The sequence below is a fragment of the Prionailurus viverrinus genome, chromosome E2, assembly GCF_022837055.1.
Source record: "Prionailurus viverrinus isolate Anna chromosome E2, UM_Priviv_1.0, whole genome shotgun sequence".
NCBI classification, from domain to species: domain Eukaryota; kingdom Metazoa; phylum Chordata; class Mammalia; order Carnivora; family Felidae; genus Prionailurus; species Prionailurus viverrinus.
Genome location: NC_062575.1, coordinates 50011686 through 50036962, shown reverse-complemented (window position 1 = coordinate 50036962; position 25277 = coordinate 50011686). Strand labels below are relative to the sequence as shown.

Here is a 25277-nt window from a genome sequence, read left to right as displayed (position 1 = left end):
TTTTTGTTTTGTTGTGTTGTTGCTCTGAATCTTATTTCTGTCCATTTTCTGGGGGAACCAATTGGTTTTGTGGGCTGAGGTGTCTGGTCTAGAGAGGCCAAGGGGGTGAGCAAGGTCACTGAAGATCCAGGGTGCCTTGAAGGAGGAAATTTTCCAACTCACAAGATCAGAAACTCGTATCTGGGGCAGGGCTTCTCACCTCCTTGGATTAGAACGCGGTCTTGAGTTTGAACCACTTCTACCTGTAAGACCCAGGATAAGGTGCTCCACTTCTCCGGGCCTCAGTTTCAATCTGTAAGATGGAAATAATACTAACAATAGGGTGTCATGATGACCCAAGGAATTCACATGTATGAGGTGCTTGGCACCCTCCCCGCATGGTCGGGTTCCTATCAGTGGTGACAATTATTGTAACTATCATTTGGAATGATCTTCCAGGCACTTCCTGGCTACGCCAGAGTGACAGCATGTCTAATGGTTAAGAACACAGACTTTCCAGAGAACAACTCCAGCTTTAAGATTAACCACATGTATAGACTTTGTGCACATTTGTCCCTCTCAGCCTCAGTTTCCCCAGCTATAAAATGGAGATGGCAACCCCTTTCTCATTAGGCTACTGTAAGGATGAAATTAACGTGTATAAAGTGTTTAGCACAGCTCCTGACATCCAATAATCCTTTCTCACGTGCCAGTTATTTTCCTGTTTTTGCCCAGAGAGGAAAGGGTCTGGCTGAGACCTTTAACCTCTGCCCTCCACCCCATAACAGATGGGGGGGGGGCACACTTTCCCGGTCTGTGGGCGGGTCTCTGACTCAGCTCAGGGCACCCCCTCCCCTTGCCCAGCTCCCCAAACCGGTCGGAGCCCTTCTAAAGGGCTCATTAGAGGGGAGAGGCCCCTATCTCCCTTCCCCCCCTTTTCTTTCAGGATTCCCGGGGTCTGGGCCTTAGGGAGGCATTTATACATAGGTGATCAAGACGACTAGCCCTTTAGGGGACAGGAACGGGGGGTGCTGGAGGCAGAGTGGGGGGTCGCGATGCTGGGTTTTCCAAGGGTGGGGCCGGTGGGGCCGGGATGGCCGGATGCCGCGGCCGCGGGCGGGGCAAGCTGGTCTCTCCCTCCTCCCTCGGGAGCTGTTGGACCTGTTGTCCCCCCCCTCCACTTCCGGGCTGCTGGGGAGGGGGACAGAACAGCTTCTCTCCTCCCTCTTCCCCAGCCACCTGTCCTCTAGACAGAAAAGGCAGCGCCCGGAGCGCAGAGGGAAGCGCGCCGAAGCCTGAGCTGGTGAGGGGGCCGGGGCTGCGGGGGAAGACGGGGCTGGAAGCTCGGCCTTCTGGGCGCCCGGGGGAGGAGGGAGGCTGCAGTTTGGGAATCTCGCCCCGGGGAGGAGCAGAGGACGCAGACTCTCGGTTTGTGTAGAGAGGGAAACTGGGAGCCCCGACTCCCGGATCCCTGAGTGAGAAGGCAGGGGCGCTACTCCTCCTTCAGGTAGAGTCGGAGCCAAGTCTACCAGGCTCGGGAAAGGAGGATACGGGAGTCCGGACGCCGGAGTCCCGGAGGGAGAAGGAGATGGGGTCGCTCTTGGGTGGTCTAAGGCATTGTGAGGGGCTGCCGGGAGGGTCCGAGGCTAGACCCTTGGGTAGGAGGGAGAGGCCAGTAGGGGGCGTGCTAAGACCCCGACTCAAATTCCTGTCTGGCCTTCGGGGGTGTGGCGCCCTGGGAGCCATCGAACCCCGCCCCCAGAAACTCCAGGCCACGCCTCCGAGTGCTCAGTTCCAGTCTTTGATCTCCTAGACCCGCCTCCTGGAGCTCTTTTCCACGCGCCCGAGCAGTCGGGAGCTGCTCTGGCCTCGTGGGCCACACCCCCACGCTGCCAGACCACGCCCCCGGAACGCAAGGGCCAGCCCACTCCGCCGGAGCCCGAAGCGGCCATGGGGACGCCGAGCGGCCCGGGGGAAGGGTGCCAGCCGCCTCCGGTACCGGAGTGTGACGCGGAGGACCGGCCCCATGGGGCTACGCAGCCCCAGGTGCACGCGGGGGACGCCCACAAGCCGGAGGCGCCCGAGGTCCCCGAGGCCCCCGAGGAGCCCCAGAGAGTGAAGGAGCTTCCCAGCGGCCGAGGAGCTGAGCAGCAGGCTGAGGAAGAGGAAGAAGTGGGAGAAGGCAGCAGCACGGAGAGCAGCCGCGACGCGGTGAGGGACCTGGAGGGCGAAGGAGGGGTCACGGGGGGACCCAGAGAGAGGCACTGGCGGGTGACAGAGGGACAGGTATAGAGAGACCCGGAGACAGGGAGACAAGGACCAGGACCCAAAAGAGACAGAGACACACACCAGAGACAGAGGCTCAGAGAGATGAGGATAGAGACACAGACAGAAACAAAGGACAGAGATGCTCAGAGAAACAGAAATTTTGAGAAAGGAAAATACTCTGAGAGGGACAGACATAGCGATTCAGAGATAGAGACTAAGTCGGAGAGACAAAGCCCAGAGAAACAGAGGGAAAGACTCAGACCCGAGGGGGGGGGGGGGGGAGAGGGAGAGAGAGGGAGAGAGGCAGAGAGACAGAGAGACAGAGAGAGATCCGGGCCTATGAAAACGCAGCGTCGGGAATGGGACCTGGGTATGGAAAAAGGCACCTTCTTTGAGTCGGCCACATACCCCCTCCCCTATTGCCAGCCCCTGGGCCTCCTCCCAGGCGGGGGGGACACCGCACCTACACCCTCCCCCACTTGAATCACCGGGCGTGGCGACTGACTGGGGCTGATCAGGACCCCCAGTCCGGGGAATGCGGTGGGGAACGGACCTACCCGGTGGCTGAGGGGTGAGACCTCCCCTCTTGACCACGCACCCTTCAACCTCAGGGGGAGGCTCCGCCCCCAGCACAGATCCGGGCCACGGCCCCCGCATCCACCCAGCCTGGAGAGAAGGTGCGAGGGGCCGCGCGGCGGCTTCGAGAGCAGCAGCTGGAGGCACTGACCCGCGTGGCCCTGATGGAGCAGCGAGTGAAGGAGCTGCAGCGCCAGAGGAAGGAGCTGAGGATCGAGGTGAGGCCGCGGACCTCCTGGGAAGTCTGGCCCCAGCTCCAGGGAAGCCCTCAAGGCCAGGCTCCCAGGCCTTTCCTCCTGCGGAATCCGCTTCTTAGGCCTCCGGCCCTATCCTCCCTCCGAATCCAAGAGCTCAGATTCCCAGGCGTCCGAGTGCCCCGCCTCCACACCGTCCTCGGACCCAGGCCTTGCATTCTCTCCACAGATGGAGGTGGAGGTAGCCCTTCTGCGGGGTGAGCTGGCTGGGGAGCGAGTGGCTGCCCGGCGCGAGGAGGAGCACCTCCGGGAGCTGCTTGGACAGCAGGTGGAAACGGAGCAGGGCAGCCGGGAACAGCGGGAACAGGTCTGGTCCTGCTGGACCTTCACCACCAGTTTCCTTCCTGTGGGACGGATATTCCTGGTGGTGCTCCTGGGACCCGAGCCCCAGGGTTATCCCCGTTCCCCAAGTGGGGATGCTTGGTCTGGGTGGGGTGGGGCGTGATTCTAGAACCTGACTCACGGCAGGGGTGGGGGCGGGGGGGGGGGTTGCGGGAGTGGGGTCTTCCTTCGCCCCGCCTCTTTGGTCTTTAAATGTCATACTGGGAAAAATGTCAAACCAACAAACAGAATAGTCAGATGGTGGCCGTGTGGTTGTGCCCACCGGCTTCAGCAGTGATTAATCGTCCCGTTTTGTTTTCTGTCCCCCAATTTGCTTCCCTATCCCCAGTTTGAAACACAGATCCCAGCTATGATATTGTATGTAAATTCTTTAAGAACCTATTCATTCTTTTTTTTATTAAATTTTTAAAAATTTTTTATTTATTTTTAAGAGAGACAGAGCATGAGCGGGGGAGGGGCAGAGGGAGAGGGAGACAGAATCCCAAGCAGGCTCCAGGCTCTGAGCCGTGAGCACAGAGTCTGATGCTGGGCTCGAACTCACGAACCCTGAGATCATGACCTGAGCTGAAGTCAGTCACCCAGGCGCCCCTCATTCTTTTTTTTTTTTTTAAGTTTATTTATTTACTTTAAAGTTTATTTATTTTGAGAAAGAGAGAGCTCAGGGGAGGGACAGAGAGAAAGAAGGAGACAGAGAAACCCAAGTGGGCTCCACGCTGTCAGCACAGAACCCCATGCAGGGCTTGAACCCACAAACTGTGAGATCATGACCTGAGCCAAAATCAAAAGTTGGATGCTCGGGGCGCCTGGGTGGCGCAGTTGGTTAAGCGTCCGACTTCAGCCAGGTCACGATCTCGCGGTCCGTGAGTTCGAGCCCCGCGTCAGGCTCTGGGCTGATGGCTCAGAGCCTGGAGCCTGTTTCCGATTCTGTGTCTTCCTCTCTCTCTGACCCTCCCCCATTCATGCTCTGTCTCTCTCTGTCCCAAAAATAAATAAACGTTGAAAAAAAAAATTAAAAAAGTTGGATGCTCAACCAACTGAGCTACTCAGGCGCCCCCTAAGTTGATTTATTTTGAGAGAGAGAGCGCGCGGGGGAGGGGCAGAGAGATTTCCAAGGAGGCTCTGCACTGTCAGCACAGAGCCCAACGTGGGGCTCGATCCCACAAACCATCAGATCATGACCTGAGCCGAAATCAAGAGCCGGAGGCTTAACTGACTGAGCCACCCAGGCGCCCCTAAATGTTCCCTGATTTTTGAGGCTTACCTTAAACTCCTCCCACCCAGGAAGTCTTGGATCACCCCTGTAGAAATTGCTCCCGACTCTCGATTCCCGGTCTCTGTGCCCCACTGCCCTGATTGTCTCAGTCTGTTCTGAGTGTAATGGACCCAGCCGTTACAGATAGACAGAACCAGACAGATAGGGTCCCTGCACTCTTGGCCCTGGCACCCAGGCAGGCTTCTGAGTTCTGGCTGGGCTGGCCTCTGTTTCACTTCCTGTGTCCAGACTGTGGCTCAGAGCCCGGCTGTTCTTTCAGGAACAGAAGCAACTGAGCCAGGAGCGGGATCGGGTGGAGGCTCTTCGCCAGCGACTCCAGGAGGCCCAGGGACAACTCGACTCACAGCCAGAGGACCAGCGTGAGCGACTTCTGCAGGGGGTGCAGGAGGTGAGGCTCCTCCAGATACACTCGGGGACCTGGGGTCTGAACCGTTCTTTCCTTCGGACCCAGACGTCCAGGCCCTCAGTCCCCTCCTCCCTCCCTTAGGAGTTCAGGCCCCAGCCCTGTAAGCCCCAGGACTCTGGAGGCTAGACCCCCAGGTCCCTCTTACCTCCTTGACCGGGACTCCTGGCCCCGGCCCACTACCCCCTGGGCCCCAGTCTTTTTTTGCATTCCCACCCGCAGATGAGGGAACAGCTGGATGTGGCCCAGCATGCCTACGAGGACCTAGAGTTCCAGCAGCTGGAGCAGGAGAGCCGGCGGGAGGACGAGGACCGGGACAGCCCCGGGGCCCGGGCACTGGACCCCAAGGTCCGGGAACTTCAGGCCAGCGTGGCGCAGCACAGGGTAAGTCGGGCCGGGCTGGCCCTGCCTCCCTCGCTGCTGCCCTCTGTCTCCTCCATTCCACGACTGGCCCTTTCTCTGTCCTCCTTTCCCGCCTGGGTCCCGTTCTTTGGAGCAGGGACAAGCGTTGATGTTTATGGAGCATTTACTATGTTCCAGGCACGGTCCTAAATGTTTCATGAGTCTTTGCTCATTGAATCATTCAAGAATCCTAGGAGGCAAACCTTACCTTCTTTCCACTTTATAAGTACAGGAACTGAAGGTCAAGGTGCTCGAGTAATCTTTTCCAAAGGTCACTCAGTCTGTAGAGGATAGAGCTGGGATCTGAACCTACTCGGTCTTGGCCACTGCGTTCTCTGCCTCTCAAACCCAAGTCCAAACAGAGAACCCTGCCGGCCCTCTGTGGGAGTTTCGTATTCAAGGGTCAGACAGGTCCTACTGGAAAAAGTGACATGTTTTGACTATATTTAACACAAAGTTTTCTAAAGTTTTCAATTAGAAGGGTCTGACATGGGTCTCCTTTGCCCACCTCCACTTCTGGATCTTCTTCCTGTCACTGTCTCTTCTCCCTTCCTGTCTCACACAGCTTCTGTCTGTCTCCGTTCTGTCGCATCTTGTCTTTCCTCTGCATCTTTCTCTTGGGGGTCTGTCTCGGTCCCGGGCTCTCGAGGAGGACTTGGCTCTGTGGGAGCCAGCCGGGAGCCCTGGGGCAGCTGAGTGACCAGGTCACTCGGGTGTGCCCTGCAGCGCCGGATCCAGGTCTTAGAGGAGCAGCTCAAGGCGCTGGGGGAGCAGATGGCAGCTGAGACCAGGGGGCTGAGCCAGAAGAAGGAGGAGGCCCTTGAGGCCCTGATGCAGGTAAGTCCTCCTGGAGGCCTGTGCAGCTGTCCTCACGTCCCTCTAGGGGCATCCCGTCACCACGCGGCCCCCCCAGGATGTCTCCTGGCGTCAGGGAAGGCTGCTGGGACATCCCATTTCGACTGCGATATGGGAAGTGGTGATCACTTTGCTCTCCCTTAGGAACGGAGCCGACTGCTCCAGCTTAACTGCCTTCAGGGAACCCCTGGAGGGGACTTCTCTGAGTCCAGCCAGGCCCTCACTAAGGTAAGGGGATGTCCTGCACCTGTCAGCCCCTCCCCCCTCAGACCCAGGAGTCCAGGCCCCCAGACCCCTTCTCCCTTGGGATCTGCATTTCTCAGCCCCCTAAATGTGTTTACCTTTGGGACCCAGGAGTTCAGGCCCCGGAGCCCCCCCTCCTCCCCACCCAGGGAACAAATAAACAGTCTCTGCCCAGAGCCCTTGTTCCCTAAGACCAGGGTCTAGCTCTCTTGTCACCTTGAGCCTTTGTTTCTCCGTCTGAGAGATGGACTGACACTGGAGCCATGAGCCAGAGCATCTGGGAACTGGTGGGTCATCTGTGATCTTTGTGGCTCCCATTAACCTTCAGCCCCTCTCCTGAAGCTCCTGTTCACCCAGAAGACAGACCGCCAGCTGCTGGTGCTGCAGGACCCCGCCGCCCACACCGCCACCGCCACTTCTTCCTGCCTCTTCTCTGTTCACAGCTCTCTGCAGGTACCTTTCCCCCCCATGTCTTCCTGTCACTGCGTCTCCAGAACTTTCACGGTGGCTCTCTCTGCCACGGGGGCATGGGGGACAGGGAGGCGTGATCGAGGGATATTTTAATTTAATTTTTATGAGGCTCAAGCTTCCTGTATCGATTTTCTTTCTTCTGCCTGATAATCCTCCCCTCCCCCCGCTCCCCTGGCAAAATGGAACTGGGTGCCCCCAGGAGGACATTTTATTTTTATTATTATTTTAAAAAATTAATTAATTACTTTTTTAATAGAATTTTTTTTCTTTTTCTTTTTTTTTTTTTTTTTTTTGAGACAGAGAGAGACAGAGCATGAACGAGGGAGGGTCAGAGAGTTTTTTTTTGTTTGTTTTTTTTTTTCATTTAAATCCACATTAGTTAACATATAGTGCAGTAATCATTTCAGGAATAGAATTTAGTGGCTCATCATTTACATTGAACACCCAGTGCTCATCCCAACAAGTGTCCTGCTTAATGCCCCTCACCCATTTAGCCCATCGCCCTCCCTCCAGCACCCCACCAGCAACCCTCAGTTTGTTCTCTGTATTTGTTCTCTGTATTGTTCAAACCATCTCTTACAGTTTGTCTCCCTCTCTGTTTTCTTATTATTTTTGCTTCCTTTCCCTTATGTTCATCTGTTTTGTATCTTAAATTCCACGTATGAGTGAAATCGTGTATTTGTCTTTCTCTGACTAATTTCGCTCAGCATAACACACTCTAGTTCCCTCCACGTAGTTGCAAATGGCAAGACTTCATTCTTTTTGATTGCCGAGTAATAATTCCATTGTATATAGATACCACATCCTCTTTATCCATTCATGCGTCAGAGGACATTTGGGCTCTTTCCATAACTTGACTATTGTTGCTAGTGCTGCTATAAACTTGGGAGTGCGTGTGCCCCTTTGAAACAGCACACCTGTAGCCTTTGCATAAATGCCTCGTCGTGCAATTGCTGGGTCGTAGGGTAGTTCTATTTTTCAGTTTTTGAGGAACCCCCACACTGTTTTCCAGAGTGGCTGCACCAGTTTGCATTTCCACCAGCAGTGCAGAAGTGTTCCCCCTTTCACCTAGGAGTGCATTTTAAAAGCAGCATTTTAAAAGATTGATAAAAAGGCCTCCTCTCTCCACCCCACTGGCCCCAGCCCCCCTCCCTGGCACAGCTACTTGTTTCTTGGGTACCCCTCCTTCCAGCTCTCCCTAACACTGGGGGTCCCCACTTATTAACGGGTTACAACATTCGTTGAAGGGGTTGTTGCTAACTCTTCAAAATGAAACAGAGTAGAGAGTGTCAGAGGTGGGCACGGGGTAGGGGTGAATATTAGGTGAAAAGCTTTGTTTTAGGGGCGCGGTCGCGTCGTAAGCGCTTAGACTGGCATATCACGTAAGCGTTTTTTTTTTTTTTTTTAAGTGTGTGGGGCGCCTGGGTGGCTCAGTCGGTTGAGCGGCCGACTTCGGCTCAGGTCATGATCTCGCGGTCCGTGGGTTCGAGCCCCGCGTCGGGCTCTGCTGACAGCTCAGAGCCTGGAGCCTGTTTCAGATTCTGTGTCTCCCTCTCTCTGACCCTCCCCCGACCCTCCCCCGATCATGCTCTGTCTTTGACTCAAAAATAAATAAACGTTAAAAAAAAAAAATTAAAAAAAAAAGTGTATATATCAGCCACTCGTTGGCTAACTTTTTTTTTCCTAACTTCACACTCTACCATGGAGATTGTTTTTCACTGATACGTTTAGAGCTGCTCATCATTTTTAATGACTCTAACGACAACAGTATAAGCAATAGTAATGGTGACAGCTGACATTTGTTGAGTCCTTGGAGTGTGCCAGGCACCGTTTTATTTTATTTTTATTTTTATTTTATTTTATTTATTTATTTATTTATTTTTTAATGTTCGTTTATTTTTGAGAGAGAGGGTGCGCGTGAGCTGGGGAGGGCCAGAGAGAGAGGGAGACAGAGGATTCAAAGCGGGCTCTGAGCTGAGAGGGGAGAGCCCGATGCCGGGCTTGAACTCGGGAACCATGAGATCATGACCTGAGCTGAAGTCCGATGCTTACCCGGCGCCCCCCAGGCACTGTTTCAAATGTTTCGCATGGATTCACTCATTTGATCTTTGCAGTGATACTACCCGGTGGGTTCTTGCCTCCTTTTTTTTTTTTTATAGGTGAAAAAATGGAGGCAGGGAGGTGAAGGTAGTTAACTCACTGGAATGCAGCAGGGATGGGATTTGAACCCAGGCACTGTTTTCAGTGCACTAACTGTTCCAGGCTCTGGTGGGGTACAGAGGTCTACACGGGGGGCATTGAGCCTGACCTCAATGGGGCTTTGGGGATTTGAGGCTTTTGTAGTTTACGCAATGCTGTTGTGAATACCCGTGTGTGTATGTGTCCTTTTTTGTACACAATGATACCATTAGTTAATATTAATTATTATTAACGTTATTGTATTGTCTGATATAATTATATGCAGCGTGTAATATGTAATATATAGTATTTATTAATTAGTAACAATCATGATTTTTCAAAAAAAAATTTAAGGTTTATTTTTGAGAGAGAAGGAGAGAGTGTGAGTGGGGGAGGGGCAGAGAGAGAGGGAGACACACAATCCGAAGCAGGCTCCGGGCTCTGAGCTGTCAGCACAGAACCCGATGCGGGGCTCAAACTCACAAACAGTGAGATCATGACCTGAGCCAAAGTCAGATGCTCAACCGACTGAGCCACCCAGGCGCCCCAGCAATCATGATTTTTGAAGGCTTAAGGTAGGCCAGGGTCTGCTCTAAGCCATTTTATCTTATTTATTTATTTATGCATTCATTCATTCATTCATTCATTCATTCATTCATTCATTCTTTTTAAGTAGCTCCATGCCCAATATGGGGTTTGAACTCACCACACTGAGAGCAGGAGTCACATGCTCTACCCAACTGAGTCAGCCAGGTGCCCTCTAAGCCATTTTATCATTTTGAAGCTATTATTTGGGAGTGAGAAGCAGTCATATATTGGCAGTGTGACATGGTACCATCTAATACATATGTCATGACATAAATCTATCTATAAAAAATATTTCCTTCTTTGCTCAGAAGAACCCCCAGAAGTAGGTCCCATTATTATCTGGGTAAGGGTTTGCAGCTCTTCCATATGGGAAATGAACTCTCCAGCTGGTTCCCCTGGCAGCCTGATAAAGGTGAAGTGACAACTGGGTTGCCAGGCAACACGACGTCGGGTAATTATGATCCTTAGAAGTAAATTGCATATCTATAAATACTTGCTGGGAGGCCCTGTCCATTCCTGTGGAGTTATTACCTGAGCTGTTGGCTCCCGTGGGTCCTGTACCCACCGCGTGGATCTCATACCCACCTTGCGCCTGGATGTCACCTGGGGGAACGTTCCAGGCCCTCTCCTGGGTGTTCTGCACGAGGTCACTCACATCATCCTTGCACCGACCGCAGCAGCAGGATGGTGGGACGGCGCTCACTTTATAGAGAGGAAATCAAGCCTGAGAAGACAGGAATCGCCCGGGTCACACCCCCAGGAAGTGGCCGAGATAGCTTTGACCCAGGTCTGCCTGTTTCCACGGCCCATGCCTTTCAGGAGGCAAGGGTGTCTCAGGAATCCTTCAGAATCCAAGTGGGCAACGTGGCTAATACTAGCCCGGAGGGAGCAGCTGGGGACCGCCAGGAGTATTTATTTACTCAGCCAGGTAAACAGACAAATGAAGAGTATTAACAAACAATATTCTTCCTTGCTCCTTCCTCTCTGTGCCTCCAGGTCCTGTTAAGTCCCTCCCAAATCCAACCCTCCCCCCACCTTTCCAGGCTCACGTGATAGCTGAGAGTCCTGACCCTGCTTGGGTCCAGCTGTTCTCCCACTTCCTAGGTGGTTGAACTGAGACATGTCTCTTTGCCTCAGTTTACTTAGCGGCCGAATGGGAATCACAGAACCCACTGGTTAGTGGCTAAAGTGCTCAGCATGATGCCTGGCACGCAGTAGGTGTTCGGTGAATGTGCTGCTGTTACTATGATTATAATTACAATTATTAGTAGTATTATAATTATTAGCGCCCTTCTTCCACCTACTCCCACCCTCATCTTTGATTTGGGGACCCTAGACCAGCCTCTTCATTGATAGCTCTCTCCACCTTACTTTTTGTCTCCCAGCAATCTGTTTCCCACACAACAGCCAGTGATCGCGACCCCTCCTCCTTCAGTCCTCCCCACCAAAAGCTGTCAGCGGCCCTCTGGGCCTCCTCACCTCAGCCTATGAGTCCTTCCATGATGTGGCCCCTGCCCGCTTCTCACCACTGTCCCCCATACACGCTCTGCTGAGCTGCAGGAGCGCTGACCTGCCAACATCCCATACTTGCTCCTGCCTCAGGACCTTTGTATTTGCTGCTGCTTCTACCTGAAACACTGTTCCCCTCAGTCTTCCCTGGCCAACTGTCATTCTTTGGGCCTTAGGGTCAGCATCCAGACCCACCCTTCCAGTTGGAAGGTGATCCTCCTTTCTGACACCTTGTTATCTTTACTCACAGCAATTTTTTTTTTATTTTTTATTTTTTAACGTTTATTCATTTTCGAGAGACAGAGCATGAGTGGGGAAGGGGCAGAGAGAGGGAGACACAGAATCGGAAACAAGCTCCAGGCTCTGAGCTGTCAGCACAGAGGCCGATGTGGGGCTTGAACTCACAAACTGTGAGATCCTGACCTGAGCCGAAGTCGGACGCTCAACCGACTTAGCCACCCAGGTGCCCCATCTCACAGCAATTTCTGATGATGCACTTACTTGTATGATGGTTTATTTAGTTCCTACAACATAAGTGCCACGCAGACAAGGCTTGAGTCTACCTTGCTGACTCACTTCCTCAGTGCCAGGTGTCTAAGGTCTCAGCGAGGGTGTGCTGGGAACATCTTTCGAAGCAAGGAAAGAATGAACAGACATGGGCTCAGTTTCCTCCCTGTGAAGGGGAACGAAACTTTCCCAGCTCCTTGGGCTTTTCCTTTTTTTTTTTTTTGATGTTTATTTATTTATTTTTGAGAGAGATAGCGTGAGCAGGGAGGGGCAGAGAGAGAGGGAGAGAATCTCAAGCAGGCTCCCTGCTGTCAGCACAGGGCCCGATGAGGGGATCGAACTCACAAAGCCGTGAGATCGTGACCTGAGCCAAAGTCAGATGCTTAACCGACTGAGCCACCCAGGAGCCCCCCTGTGGGCTTTTAGAAGTTTAGGTAACTCTGCAGAGTGCCAGGTACGTCGTTAGGCATATAATGAGCACTTGATAAATACTTGAAGTTCTTATTTTTTCAAAGTTAAAAAAAATTTTTTTTAATGTTTATTTTTGAGAGAAAGAAGAGAGGGAGTGAGAGCGTGAGCCAAGGAGGGGCAGAGAGAGAGAGAGAGAGGGTCCGAAGTGGGCTCTGTGCTGACAGCGGACAGCCCAATGCGGGGCTCGAGTTCGCAATCCTCAAGGTCATGACCTGAGCCACCCAGGCGCCCTGGAACTTTTTTTTTTTTTTTTTTTGGTTAGAGATAACTTGAGTGTAGAAAATCACGTGGAACACTTGCACAGCTTAATGATTACATGGGAACACTCTGGAACTGCCAGCTATGTCAGGAGGTAGATCCAACAGCTGCTCCGGAAACCCGCCGCATGCCCCTGAATGATGACCCCCTCTGCCTCCTAGAGAGTGGCCACCAACCTGACCTTTACAGTATCTATAGTCTCTCTCTTTGCTTTCAAGTTCCGTCAGTTAAGTGTGTGTCCCTACACACTATAGTTTAGTCTTCCTTTTTCTTTTTCTTTCTTTCTGTCTTTTCTTTCTCTCTTTTTTTTTTTAAGTGGCTGTATGCTTTAAGTCTTTATAGACTTCCCCCTCTGGTTCTTTTTTCTGTCCCCTTGGCAATTTACTTGGGGAGGAAACCAGCTGGGCGTTTCGTGGAGTTTCCCAGGCAGGGTTTGCTGATTGCCTCGTGGGGGTCATTGTCACCTCTCTGCCTCTTTGTATTTCCTGTAAAGTTGACTGTGGGGCCCTGAGCAGATGCAGGCTCAGCTTTGTGCTGGGCGCCGTGCACCTGTCTCTCTTTTTCTGGCGTGGGTGCCTCCATCTTTATGAGGGGTCTCAAGTGCTAAAATTCTAGTCTGTTGTTCCTCTTCACCAATTCATTGCAATACTTCTGTTGAGAGACTTGCCTTCCTTTACTGTTACTAACTCACGGATTAAATATCTTTTTTTTTTAATGTTTATTTTTGAAGGAGAGAGAGAGTGTGAGTGGGGGAGGGGCAGAGAGAGAGAGAGACAGACAGACAGACAGACAGACAGAATCCGAAGCAGGCTCCAGGCTCCCAGCTGTCAGCACAGAGCCCGACGCGGGGCTCGAACTCATGAACCAAACCGCGAGATCATGACCTGAGCCGAAGTCGGACGCTTAACCGACTGAGCCACCCAGGCGCCCCACAGATTAAATATCTTGATGAGTTGTGATCTACAGCAGTGAGTACGCTTGCTGGTGCTCAAATTATGCAGCGTATTGTTTTTATTATTCTTTTAAAAAATATTTTATTTTGGGGCACCTGGGTGACTCAGTGGGTCAAGCGGCCGACTCTTGATTTTGGCTCAGGTCGTGATCTCACGGTCGGGAATTTGAGCCCTGCATGGGGCTCTGCGCTGATGATGCGGAGCCCGCTTGGGATTCTTTCTCTCCCTCTCTCTCTCTCTCTGCCCCTCCCCTGCTCAGGCTCTCTCCATCTCTCAAAACTAAAAAAAATAAACATTAAAAAAACCCACACATCATTGTTTAAGGAAAGGTTTTATTTTGGGGGCGCCTGGGTGGCTCAGTTGGCTGAGCGTCCTACTCTTTAGTCTTGGCTCAGGTCATGAACTTGTGGTTTGTGGGAGCTGCTTGGGATTCTCCCTCCCTCTCTCTCTGCCCCTACCTTACTTGTGCACATGTGCATGCTCTCTCTGTCTCAAAATAAATAAACTTAAAAAAATAAATACAAATTTTTATTTTTAAGTAATCTCTATACCCCACATGGGGCTCAAACTTACAACCCCGAGATCAAGAGTCACCTGCTCCACTGGCTGAGCCAGCCAGGAGCTTTTATGATTATTTTTTTTTAATGTCTGTTTGTTTTTGAGAGAGAGACAGAGAGAGAGTGCAAGCAGGGGAGGGACAGAGAGAGAGGGAGACACAGAATCTGAATGGGGCTCCAGGCTCAGCTGTCAGCACAGAGCCTGACACAGGGCTCAAACCCACAAACTGTGAGATCATGACCTGAGCTGAAGTTGGGTGCTTAACTGACTGATCCCCCCCAGGCGCCCCAAGGCGCTCCTATTTTTATCATTCCTTATTATCTATGCAGAGTTGCTGTTTTTTCTTGCTTCTTTTTTTTTTTTTTTAAAGTTTATTTATCTTGAGAGAGAAAGCAGCAGTAGCATGGAGGGGGGGGGGGTGGCCGGCAAAGAGAGAAGGAGAGAGAATTCCAAGCAGGCTCCGCACCCTGAGTGCAGAGCCCAATGCAGGGTTCTATCTCTCCAACCGCAGGACCATGACCTGAGCCAAAATCAAGAGTCAGACACTTAACAGACTGAGCCACCCAGGCAACCCTGTTTTTTCTTTTTAGAATGATTTCATTGTTCTTTCTTTTCTTTCTTTCTTTCTTTCTTTCTTTCTTTCTTTCTTTCTTTCTTTTTCTTTCTTTCTCTTTCTTTTCTTTCTTTCTTTCTTTTTTTCTTTCTTTCTTTCTTTTTTTCTTTCTTTCTTTCTTTCTCTTTCTTTCTCTCTCTCTCTCACTGTCAAATAAGTTTGTCTTCATTTTTTTTTTTTTCAACGTTTATTTATTTTTTGGGGGGACAGAGAGAGACAGAGCATGAACAGGGGAGGGGCAGAGAGAGGGAGAGACAGAATCAGAAACAGGCTCCAGGCTCTGAGCCATCAGCCCAGAGCCTGACGCGGGGCTCGAACTCACGGACCGCGAGATCGTGACCTGGCGGAAGTCGGACGCTTAACCGACTGCGCCACCCAGGCGCCCCTGTCTTCATTTTTTAGTAACTTTTTATTTTGAAGTAATGTAAGACTTACAGAAAAACTGCAGAAATAGTAGAAGGAATTCCTGTACACCTGGCATTCAGATTCTGTAATTAACATTTTACCACATTTGACATTTGCTTTCTTATCCTTTCTCTCCATACACACACACACACACACACACACTTTACTATCTTTCTCTGCAGCATGATTCCCCTTTACCCCTAAACCCTTCCTACATTTATTACCTAGGGTCAAGGTCACTCTCTTATAAAACCACAGTGCAGCGATCAAATTCAGGAAACTAACACTGAGATAATACTAGTAAAATAACCAGATCCTATTCGTATTTTGTCAGCTGTTCCACCGTTGTTTTTTTCTAGCAAAAACCAAAGTTTTTTCTGGTCCAGGAGCACAGGTTACATTGGGTTGTTATGTTTATTTTTTTTTTTTAAAGCCAAAATTCCCCTTGTTCAGCGTTTGAAGGGTATGGCAGGATATTCAGGGAGATGACTCTCCCACCCTTGTTTCCATCCATCAGTCCACCTCCTGGGCACAGCCTGGGTTACCAGTTTATTTATTTAGAGAGAGAAAGAGATAGAGCGAGCAGGGGAGGGGCAGAGGGAGGAAGACAGAATCCCAAGCAGGCTCCGTGTTGTCAGCGCAGAGCCCGACACCGGGCTCGAACCCACAAACCGTGAGATCGTGACCGGAGCCAAAATCAAGAGTCAGCCGCTTAACCACCTGAGCCACCCAGGTGCCCCTAGAGTTCATCCATTTAAAGTGTACAATCCAGGGGCGCCTGGGTGGCTCAGTCGGTTGGGCGTCCGACTTCGGCTCAGGTCACGATCTCACGGTCCGTGAGTTCGAGCCCCGCGTCGGGCTCTGGGCTGACAGCTCAGAGCCTGGAGCCTGTTTCAGATTCTGTGTCTCCCTCTCTCTCTGACCTTCCCCCGTTCATGCTCTGTCTCTCTCTGTCTCAAAAATGAATAAACGTTAAAAAAAATTGTTTTTAATAAAAATAAAGTGTGCAATCCAGTGGTTTTTAGTATATTCACACACAGAGTGGTGCAGCCATCCCCACGATCCGTTTTACAGCATATTCATCACCCCCAGAAGAAACCCTGCATCCTATAGCTGTCACCCCTCAATGTCCTCTTCCCCCATCCCCTGGCAACCACGAATCTACTTCCTGTCTCTAAATCTGCCATTCCGTGCCTTGCCCTGCGTGGTCCTTGGTGACTAGCTGCTTTTCCCCAGCATCACATGTACAGTGGCTTTCTGATAGGAGCCGAGTAGCTACTGGTTTTCCTTGGCGGTCCTCTGGCTTAACAGTTGAGACTGAGTGCCTCTTCCTGTGTGCATGGGCCTTGTGTGTTTGTTTGTAGGGCTCCATCGGCCTCCAGAGGACTGGAAGCCTGCCCCGGAAGAGGGGAGAGAGAGCGAGCCAGAGGGGATCCCCCCGACCTCTATCCCTCCACTGTACTGGTGAGGGTCTCCCCGCACCTCCCCCCCCCCCATTATTCCCACGTACCTCCTTCCCCCCCACCACCCTTCCCCTGGCAACGATGGAGGAATCTGGATGCCTGTAAGGGGTGGGGGGTGCTTAGACAAGGGAGCATCCTGGTCCCCTAGCCCCAGCCCTTCTTTTCCAGGACCCCTGCAGGCCTCGGCCCTCCCAGCAACATCGGAAGACTCTGGAAGACACCCACTCTATCAGCTGCTGAACTGTGGCCCTGGGAACAGGTGAGACGTCAGGGAGAAGGTGGGGAAACGGGAAGAGGCCAGGCCACTGGAGCCTGCCCTGGTCTCTGTTCCCTCCTCCCAGCTGTGGGGCCCTCCACCCAGACATCGCCCGCATGGAGCGGCTCCTGCAGCAAGCTGTGGCGGAAAGGGAGCGACTGCTCAAGGCCAGGGTGAGACCCCAGCCCCTCCTGCTTAGGGTCAGGAGATCCTACTCCAGCCCCTCCTCCCTCAGACCCAGGAGTCCAGGCCCCAGCCCCTCCCCTTTCAGACCCAGGGATCCAGCCCCCCCAGCCCATCCCCCCTCAGACCCAGGGGTTCAGGCCCCCCAGTCCCCTCCTCCCTCAGACCCAGGAGTCCAGGCCCCCAGCCCCTCCCCTTTCAGACCCAGGGATCCAGGCCCCCCCCCAGCCCATCCCCCCTCAGACCCAGGGATCCAGTAAGTTTTCCCCCACTTCTTATTGGTTAGCATCCTCATTGGGTCCTTCCTCCTGAACCCACAGGAAGGGATGAGAAGAAGCACAGAAGGTTCCTCAGGCCCTGTTGTACCTGCCATCATGGTCAGTCCACCCCTGCCCTCAGCCTCACCTCCCTGCTCTGTTTCTGCCCTGGCCTCTGCCCTTTATCTCACCCTCTCCTCTCCTCGAAAGGCATAGAAAAGTGACCTTGGCAAGGGGAGGGGAACTAAAAAGGCCTGGTTTCTGTTCCCACTATGTCCATGACATGTCCTCGGGTAACATGCTCTACTTCTCTGTGCCTCAGTTTCCTCTTCTATAAGTAGGTGACAATGTCAGCAGTTACTGTAGAATGAGGGCAACTATATGCTGAGGCTTTTCAAAACTTTTATTTATTTATTTTTTTATTTAAAAAAAATTTTTTTTTTCCAACGTTTATTTATTTTTGGGACAGAGAGAGACAGAGCATGAATGGGGGAGGGGCAGAGAGAGAGGGAGACACAGAATCGGAAACAGGCTCCAGGCTCTGAGCCATCAGCCCAGAGCCTGACGCGGGGCTCGAACTCACGGACCGCGAGATCGTGACTGGACGCTTAACCGACTGCGCCACCCAGGCGCCCCCAAAAAAAAAAAAAATTTTTTTTTTTAACGTTTATTTATTTTTGAGACAGAGAGAGACAGAGCATGAATGGGGGAGGGGCAGAGAGAGAGGGAGACACAGAATCGGAAGCAGGCTCCAGGCTCTGAGCCATCAGCCCAGGGCCCGACGCGGGGCTCGAACTCACGGACCGCGAGATCATGACCTGAGCCGAAGTCAGCCGCTCAACCGACTGAGCCACCCAGGCGCCCCTCAAAACTTTTAAAAATGTGTTTGAGTTTTTAAAAAACTTCACTATACAAATATTCAAGCATATGCAGAGGTAGAATAAGATTGATAAGCCCCTGTATACCCAACATGCAGCTTTGGTGATTATCAGTCTTTTTTTTTTTTTTTTTTTTTTTTTTCTTTTTTAAAGATTTTGTTTTTCTTTTTTTTTTTTTTTTTTTTAATTTTTTTTTTTCAACGTTTATTTATTTTTGGGACAGAGAGAGACAGAGCATGAACGGGGGAGGGGCAGAGAGAGAGGGAGACACAGAATCGGAAACAGGCTCCAGGCTCCAAGCCGTCAGCCCAGAGCCTGACGCGGGGCTCGAACTCACGGACCCCGAGATCGTGACCTGGCTGAAGTCGGACACTTAACCGACTGCGCCACCCAGGCGCCCCTAAAGATTTTTTTTTTCTTAAGTAATCTCCACACCCAACGTGGGGCTTGAACTTACAACCCCAAGATCGAGAGTTGCACGCTCCACCAACTGAGCCAGCCAGGCGCCCCAGTGATAATCAGTTTTGAATCTTGTTTGACTTGCCAGCTTTGTTTTACTGATCCCTCACCTACTTCCCATCTTGCACTGGAATATTTTAAAGCATTTTTTTTTAATGTTTATTTATTTTTGAGAGAGAGAGACAGAGACAGAGCATGAGCAAGGGAGGAACAGAGACAGAGGGAAACACAGAATACAAGCAGGCTCCAGGCTCTGAGCTGTTAGCACAGACCCCAATGCAGGGTTCGAACCCACAAACCATGAGATCGTGACCTGAGCTGAAGTCCCTCGCTTAACTAACTGAGCCACCCAGGTACCCCATGCACTGGAATATTTTAAAGCAAATTCAGATATTGTATCATTTCGTCCGTACCTCACTGTATCTCCAATAGATAAGTTCTCTTTTCAACATAACAAAAATCCCATTGTCACACTTTATGAGATGATTAATAATTCTGTAAGATTCTAATGTGTGATCCATATTCACATCTTCCTAATTGTTGCCGAAATGTCTTTTTATGGTTGGTTATTCAAATCTGGATCCAAACAAAGTACACACAATGCGTTTAAAATGTCTCCTAAATCTCTAATACTAAGAACCCTCTTGGGGCGCCTGGGTGGCTCAATCTGTGAAGCATCGACTTCGGCTCAGGTCATGAGGATCTCCAGGTTCACCGGTTGAGGCCCCGCCTCAGTCTCTGTGCTGACAGCCTGGAGCCTGCTTTGGATTCCTTGTCTCTTTCTCTCTCTCTCTCTCTCTGTCTCTCTCTCTGCCCCTTCCCCATTCTTGCTCTGTATCTCTCTCAAAAAATAAATAAAAACATTAAAAAAAAAAAAGAATCCTCCCTCCCTACTTTTTAAAAAATGCCATTTATTGGTGGGGAAAAAAAAATTGAGTCATGTATCCTGTAGAGTTTTGCATATTCTGGATTTAGCTGACTGTTCCTCATTAAAATTGTATTTTTATCTATGCTAATAGCATGAATACAAATGCTTTGCATTGGGGGAAGTGAGGGTCGCCCATTGTACCTCTGGAGGCCCAAGCGTTTTCTCTTGCTGAGAAGACTTCGAATCTTATTCTATACTTCTCCACGTGCACCGATCGAACCGTATTTTGTGAATTTATTTTTCCCGTAAATGATCACTTTGTTCCCAACCTGCTTTTTGTTTTCTCAACCATCTGTCCTTTCCTTATTATTATTACTTTTTTTCAACCAATATTTGAGTGCCTACTGTGTGGTAGACCCTGGGGTACGGCAGTGACCCAAATGACAGTCCCTGCCCTGGGGGAAGCTGGCGTTTAGGGAGGCACGTGGAAAAAAACACCAGCATCAATAAGTAAAATAAACAGTGTGTCAGGGGCTGATAAGAGCCAAGGAGTAAAATATACCGGGAAGGGCAGTGGAGCCTTTGGGCTGTCAGGCATGAGCTCTGCCTCATTAAAAATGAAGCACTCCTGCTTTGGAGCATCATCATTTATTCATCAGCCCCCTGCTTTGTGCCTGGTCGCGCCTCCCCCACCCCCACCCCAGTTTCACCCCAGGCCGCCTTCTTGTGTGCATGCCCGATCGCGGGGCTGGGACCCTGAACAAGAGCTGGAGAGCTTGTCCTTGAAACACCCTCGTGAGGAGGGTGCTGTGATAGCTCCGAATGTCAGCACAGGGGAACCGAGGCTCCTAGAGGGGCAGGGGTTCCGTGGGGGTGACATGGAGGGGCAGCGGTGGAGTCGCGAGCCCCGAACCCGTCTATTCTCCTGGATTGGGGTCCCGCTCTGCCACGTCCTACCTGGGTAACCTTGGTGAGTCACTGCCTGTCTAGAAGCCTCAGTTGCCTCATCTGGGAAATGGGGACAATAGACGGTATTTTGGTTTTGGTTTTTCTGTTTTGTTTTTGTTTTGTTTTTGAGAGGAAGGAAGGTGATCACCACTGTGATCACTTCCCACAGTGCTGAACACGGAGTGAGACCTTTCATACACGTTGGTGACCGTTAGTGTAACTGTCTGGATTTGGCGACAGGACCCATAGAAGATTCCAGGCCCCGCTGGCTGACCTTGTAACTGCTTCTTCCCCTCCTATGCATTCCTCCAGCTCCTCTGCACCTGCCCTCCACCTTCCCCATCTCCATGCAGTGAGTCTCCTCTGTTTCTCAACCGTCTTTGCTCTGGCCTCACTTCTGTTTCCTCAACTCGTTTTCTCAGCCCTTGATACCCAAGGCGTGGCCCATGGGCCAGCAGCACTGACCCCTGGGAGCTTGTTAGACATGCAGAACCTCACACCCACCCCTGACCGAACCCGAGGCAGCATTTAAAAAAATTTTTAATTTAATTGTATTGTTTTTATTTTAGAGAAAGAGAGAGCAAGCATGTGATCGGGGGAGAAGGCAGAGAGAGAGAGAGAAAGAGAATCTCAAGCAGGCTTCACGCTTGAGAAGGGACTCCATTCCACGACCCTGGGATCATCACTCCAGCTGAAATCAACCGACTGATTTCAGTTGGGACGATCAACCTACTGAGCCATCCAGCCACCCTCCCCCCTCCTCCCCTGTGGCTGCATTTTTAACGAAATTCCTAGGGGGTCTGCCTGTGCGCTCACGTCTGAGACACAGTGCTCTGAGCCTCAGCGTGACTGTGGGGGATTATACCATTCTTTGCAGGGAAAAGAATAGGCGCGATCAGGCTGGGCCTTACGAACAGTAGACACTTTCATTGCCTTAATTTTTTTCCCTTCTATGGCCGCCAGAGATGATCGCTGTGCTTGGTGAATCCTGGCTCTGTCGGCTCTAGCTGTGTGACTTGGGCCTAGTGACTTAACCTCTCTTGGGTCTTGGTTTCCACATCTATAAAATGGGGGTAATAATGTACTTGCGTCCCAAGAGAGTTTGAGGGGGCCGAGGGATTGTCCCTATAAAGCGCTTAGCACAGGTAAGAATTGCTGATTTCATCACAAGAATAACCACAATAGTAGTAGAAACTGCTCTCAAGTATTGATCACTGACTTGGTCCCTGTTGCACAGGATATGAGGGTCCCACTGGGCTCCCTCACTTCTCTGACATAGCTCTTGTGTTTCAGAGTGAACTCTAGGGGCGGGAAGACCTGGATTTGTGTTTCAGCTCTACCACCTAGAAGCCCTGTGATACCTCGGGTGGATTATTTTATATTTTTGTACCTCAATTTGCTCATCTGTAAAATGGGGCTCCTAGTAGCCCGGTTCCCGAGGGCAGTCCTGGGGAGTCAAGTTGTTGCTGCTACAAAGCCCTGGGCAAGGTGCCATGGTCCAGAAACGTAGCTGCCAGATCACGATCATTCTCAGGATGGACACTCTGGATATTGCTGTTGAAAGGCTGTGGCGGGCCTCACAGGTGAGCTGCAGGACCGCCCCCTCCCTGACCCTTTGATGTCAGCCGCCCCCTTCTCTTCCTTCCTCAGGCCCCGCCCACGCCCCCGCCCCGCCCCCCAGGCCCCCGGGTCTTGGATCTCAGGCAGCACCTGGAACGCTGGGGCCACAACCCGGAGAACTGCCCGCACGTGAGGGTGTCGGGGGGCTGCTGCCGCGGATCCCTGGTGAAGATGGGCGGCCGCATTAAGACCTGGAAGAAACGGTGGTTCTGCTTTGACCGCCAGGCGCGCCGCCTGGCCTACTATGCCGGTAAGCCCCGCCTGGCCGCCTGGGACCCGGGACCCCAAGACCCTGGAAGTGGCCACAGCGGAGGCCTTCCCCACCGGACGCCTAAGAGACAACCCCCCCCCCCCCCCTCCGCCCCTTTCTATCTTAAGGCCACGAGTCTGGCTCCCCAGCCCTAGGAGCAACCTGGAATCCAACCCCCCAGCCCTCCTCAGTAACACGGGTGACAGTTTCATACAGTTCTGGCCCCCCAGACCCCATTTTCCTAAGACACCCGGGAAGAGTCTGAACGGACATTGTCCGGGTCCTCTCCCACCCTCAACACCCAGGGGTCCAGGCCCCTCACCCTCCCTCTCCAGGAGAGCCCATGATTCTGAACCTCTCCTTGAGTCTCTTTTCTTCTCCAAGACCAAGGCACTCAGGGACCTAGGACTCCAGCTCCCCAGACCCCATTCCCCAGTCCTGTCAGTCTCCCTTCCAACCTCAACATTCACCCACCTCCCAACCAGGGTATTTTAGGGACCTTCAGACTCTGTCACCAGTCCCTCACCCCAGCACCAGTCTCTGGACTTGGGTCCGGCCATCCCCGCTCTGACTCACAGATGCAAACCTCTCACTGGCTGTTTCTCCCTCACCTCCCTCCATCAGACAAGGAAGAGACCAAGCTCAAAGGCGTCATCTACTTCCAGGCCATAGAGGAAGTCTATTACGACCACTTACGCTGTGCCTTCAAGGTGAAGCCCTCGTGTGGGACCCCCCTGCCCTCCTGGTCAGAGGCCCTGCAGTCAAACCTTAGCTTGTCCCTGGGAAAGGCCACCCAGAGATTGCACCATCAGGGTACTCCACCCAGCACAAGAGCCCACCGGTCATCTCACTGTAGCAACCAAAAATTAACAGCCCAGTCTCTGGCTCTCTGCCACTGTTACTTGTCTTGGGGCAAAAAAAAAAAAGATCTAGAGCAAAAATTTGGCAGGCTCTGATGCCAAGCTGGGAATAAATGACTGAAGACGGCAGGGTGAGGACCCAGGCGGCCTGGGACCATCTTAAGGAGATGATCGTTTCTCAGCCTCTGCCCATAGTTGCCAAATGGGAATGGGCCACATGGTGTCACTTCATACTCTATTACCCTGGAGGACACAGGAATTCGAAACTTGTACAAGTGCAGTGCCAGAAATGTAAATGTTGGCAACTGGTATAGTATTTAGAGAGCTCTGGAGAGCAACTGACTATGGCCTTTTATTTTTTAGGAATGTTTATTTTTAAGGGAAGGGAGAGAGAGAGAGGCAGATAGAGAGAGAGTGGGAGGCACAGAATCTGAAGCAGACTCCAGCTCTGAGCTGTCGGCACAGAGCCCGACTCGGGGCTCGAACTCACGAACCTCGAGATCATGACCTGAGCCGAAGGTGGACGCTTAACCGACTGAGCCACCCAGGCGCCCTGACTATGGCCTTTTAGAGCTTAGATTGGAACCCCAGCTGTGGGACCTCAGGAAAGTGACTTCCCTTAGCCAGCTTTATTTTCCTCCCCTCCAAAATGGGCATAGTTCAACCCCGTTTCCTCAGAGTTGAGAAGGTTAACAGCAGGCAATGGGCGTAAGGGATTTACTCAGTTCGGGGCCGGCAAGTAGGTACTTAATAAATGGAGTGTAGATACTAGCTTTCCCCAGTGACAAACCAGGAGAACCTAGATTCTGGAAAGGGGAAATTTGAAAGCTTGTATTTCTAATATATAAGGTAGACTACAAAGGGGACATGAGTCCTCCATCTAAATTCCTCCTGCTCCCCAAATTCGAAGCCTCCAAATGTTAATTCGTTTGGTTTTCATAACCCAGTGAGGTAGGTAGCATTATTTACGAAGACAGATGGGGGACTTGGTTCAGAGAGCCTAAGTAACGTGTCCAGTGCCACACAGCACTAAGTAGCAAGGCTGGGATTCGAACCCAAATGCCCCATTAACCACCTTCACTCTGCTTACTCCAGAGCCCCAACCCTCGCCTGACGTTCTGCGTGAAAACCTACGAACGCCTCTTCTACATGGTGGCACCGAGCCCCGAGGCCATGCGCATTTGGATGGATGTCATCGTGACCGCCGCGGACGAGAATCACGCCCCCTGAGGGGCCCCGCCCTCCCGGGGGCCGTACTGGCGAGGCTCCGCCCCCGCCCCGCCCGCGGCCTCGCCTGCTGTGGAAAAGCCCCGGGCCCGCCCCTTCGGAACTTCCGGGAATCCTGCAGGTGCCGCGGCTCGGCGGGCCGAGCCGCGGCGTTTGGGGCTGCAGGTGCCTTCCCGCTACGGGAAGCCAGCCTCAGGGGCCCTGCCCCGGGCAGGAGGAAGATTGCAGGGGCGGGAAGGAACTATTTATTGGTGCTCCTGTGATACCGAATTAAACACGGAGGAAAACAGTGATTGCTGCCGTGGTTTCTAGCACAGGCGTCCCGGGCCCCTTCCTAGGCAGGATGTCCAAGTTATAGGTATCTCTGAGCGCGAAGCGTCCCACGGCCGGTTCTCTCCTTAGGAATGGAGGCCTTCATCATTAAGGTCAAGGCGGGGAGAAGGAGGTGGGGAGGCATGCGTCTTTAGTCTTTGGTAATTTTGCTATTTTCAGTTTGTGGGACCCCCCCCCCCCCCCCCGCGCTTCCACCCTTTATGACTTGACTGAGCTCTTGGCAATTTCTAGGAACTTCTAGGCTCCTGGTCTTCCAGGCCCTGGCACATAATTATTCCCTGTACCCTGCCCTTGACCAGCTAGCTCCTCCTTCCTCAGGTCTTCTTTGGGATGTCCCCTCCTTCAGGAAGCCCTTCGTGGCTCCCTCAGCTGGGCCAGGCATCCCACTTTGAGCTCCCCTCTCCCATTCCTGAACACCCTAGGTCATCACTGGTAATGGGTCTGCATCCCTTATGGACTGGGAGTCCCATGAGGTCAGAACCAGAGGTGTTCTGGTTACTGCCATGTCCTCAGCACCATAGGACACGTTTCATTCCATGAAAGCGGAGGAAAAATGCTTCCCTTTCACC

At 52.0% G+C, this 25277-nt stretch overlaps 1 protein-coding gene across 3 annotated transcripts; it reads left to right on the top strand.

The window, feature by feature from the left end:
- The first annotated feature begins 1156 nt into the window (after nucleotides 1–1156).
- On the top strand, nucleotides 1157–24668 carry PHLDB3 (pleckstrin homology like domain family B member 3). Of its 3 annotated transcripts, XR_007147377.1 has the most exons (17): nucleotides 1158–1282; nucleotides 1793–2190; nucleotides 2859–3041; nucleotides 3247–3384; nucleotides 4952–5080; nucleotides 5318–5479; nucleotides 6224–6334; nucleotides 6497–6580; nucleotides 6938–7048; nucleotides 16471–16570; nucleotides 16738–16828; nucleotides 16911–16998; nucleotides 17329–17385; nucleotides 22069–22288; nucleotides 22913–22998; nucleotides 24244–24496; nucleotides 24541–24668. XR_007147377.1 is itself a non-coding variant. In XM_047835813.1 (16 exons), exons 2-16 carry the CDS (start codon nucleotides 1930–1932, stop codon nucleotides 24376–24378), a joined length of 1917 nt encoding a protein of 638 aa, XP_047691769.1. In that variant the 5' UTR covers nucleotides 1157–1282; nucleotides 1793–1929; the 3' UTR covers nucleotides 24379–24668. The 3 variants fall into 3 exon arrangements, 2 of the variants coding, with proteins under 2 accessions (XP_047691769.1, XP_047691768.1); XM_047835813.1 differs by having other exon boundaries at nucleotides 1157–1282; nucleotides 3247–3345; nucleotides 24244–24668; XM_047835812.1 differs by having other exon boundaries at nucleotides 24244–24668.
- Nucleotides 24669–25277: the final 609 nt, after the last annotated feature.

Excerpts from the sequence above, each read along its gene's own strand:
- PHLDB3 (XM_047835812.1), top strand. The coding sequence starts at position 1,930 with ATGGGGACGCCGAGCGGCCCGGGGGAAGGGTGCCAGCCGCCTCCGGTA. Across the intron at positions 16,829-16,910 it reads AACTGTGGCCCTGGGAACAG|CTGTGGGGCCCTCCACCCAG; the intron begins GTGAGACGTCAG and ends CCCTCCTCCCAG. Across the intron at positions 22,999-24,243 it reads ACTTACGCTGTGCCTTCAAG|AGCCCCAACCCTCGCCTGAC; the intron begins GTGAAGCCCTCG and ends TGCTTACTCCAG.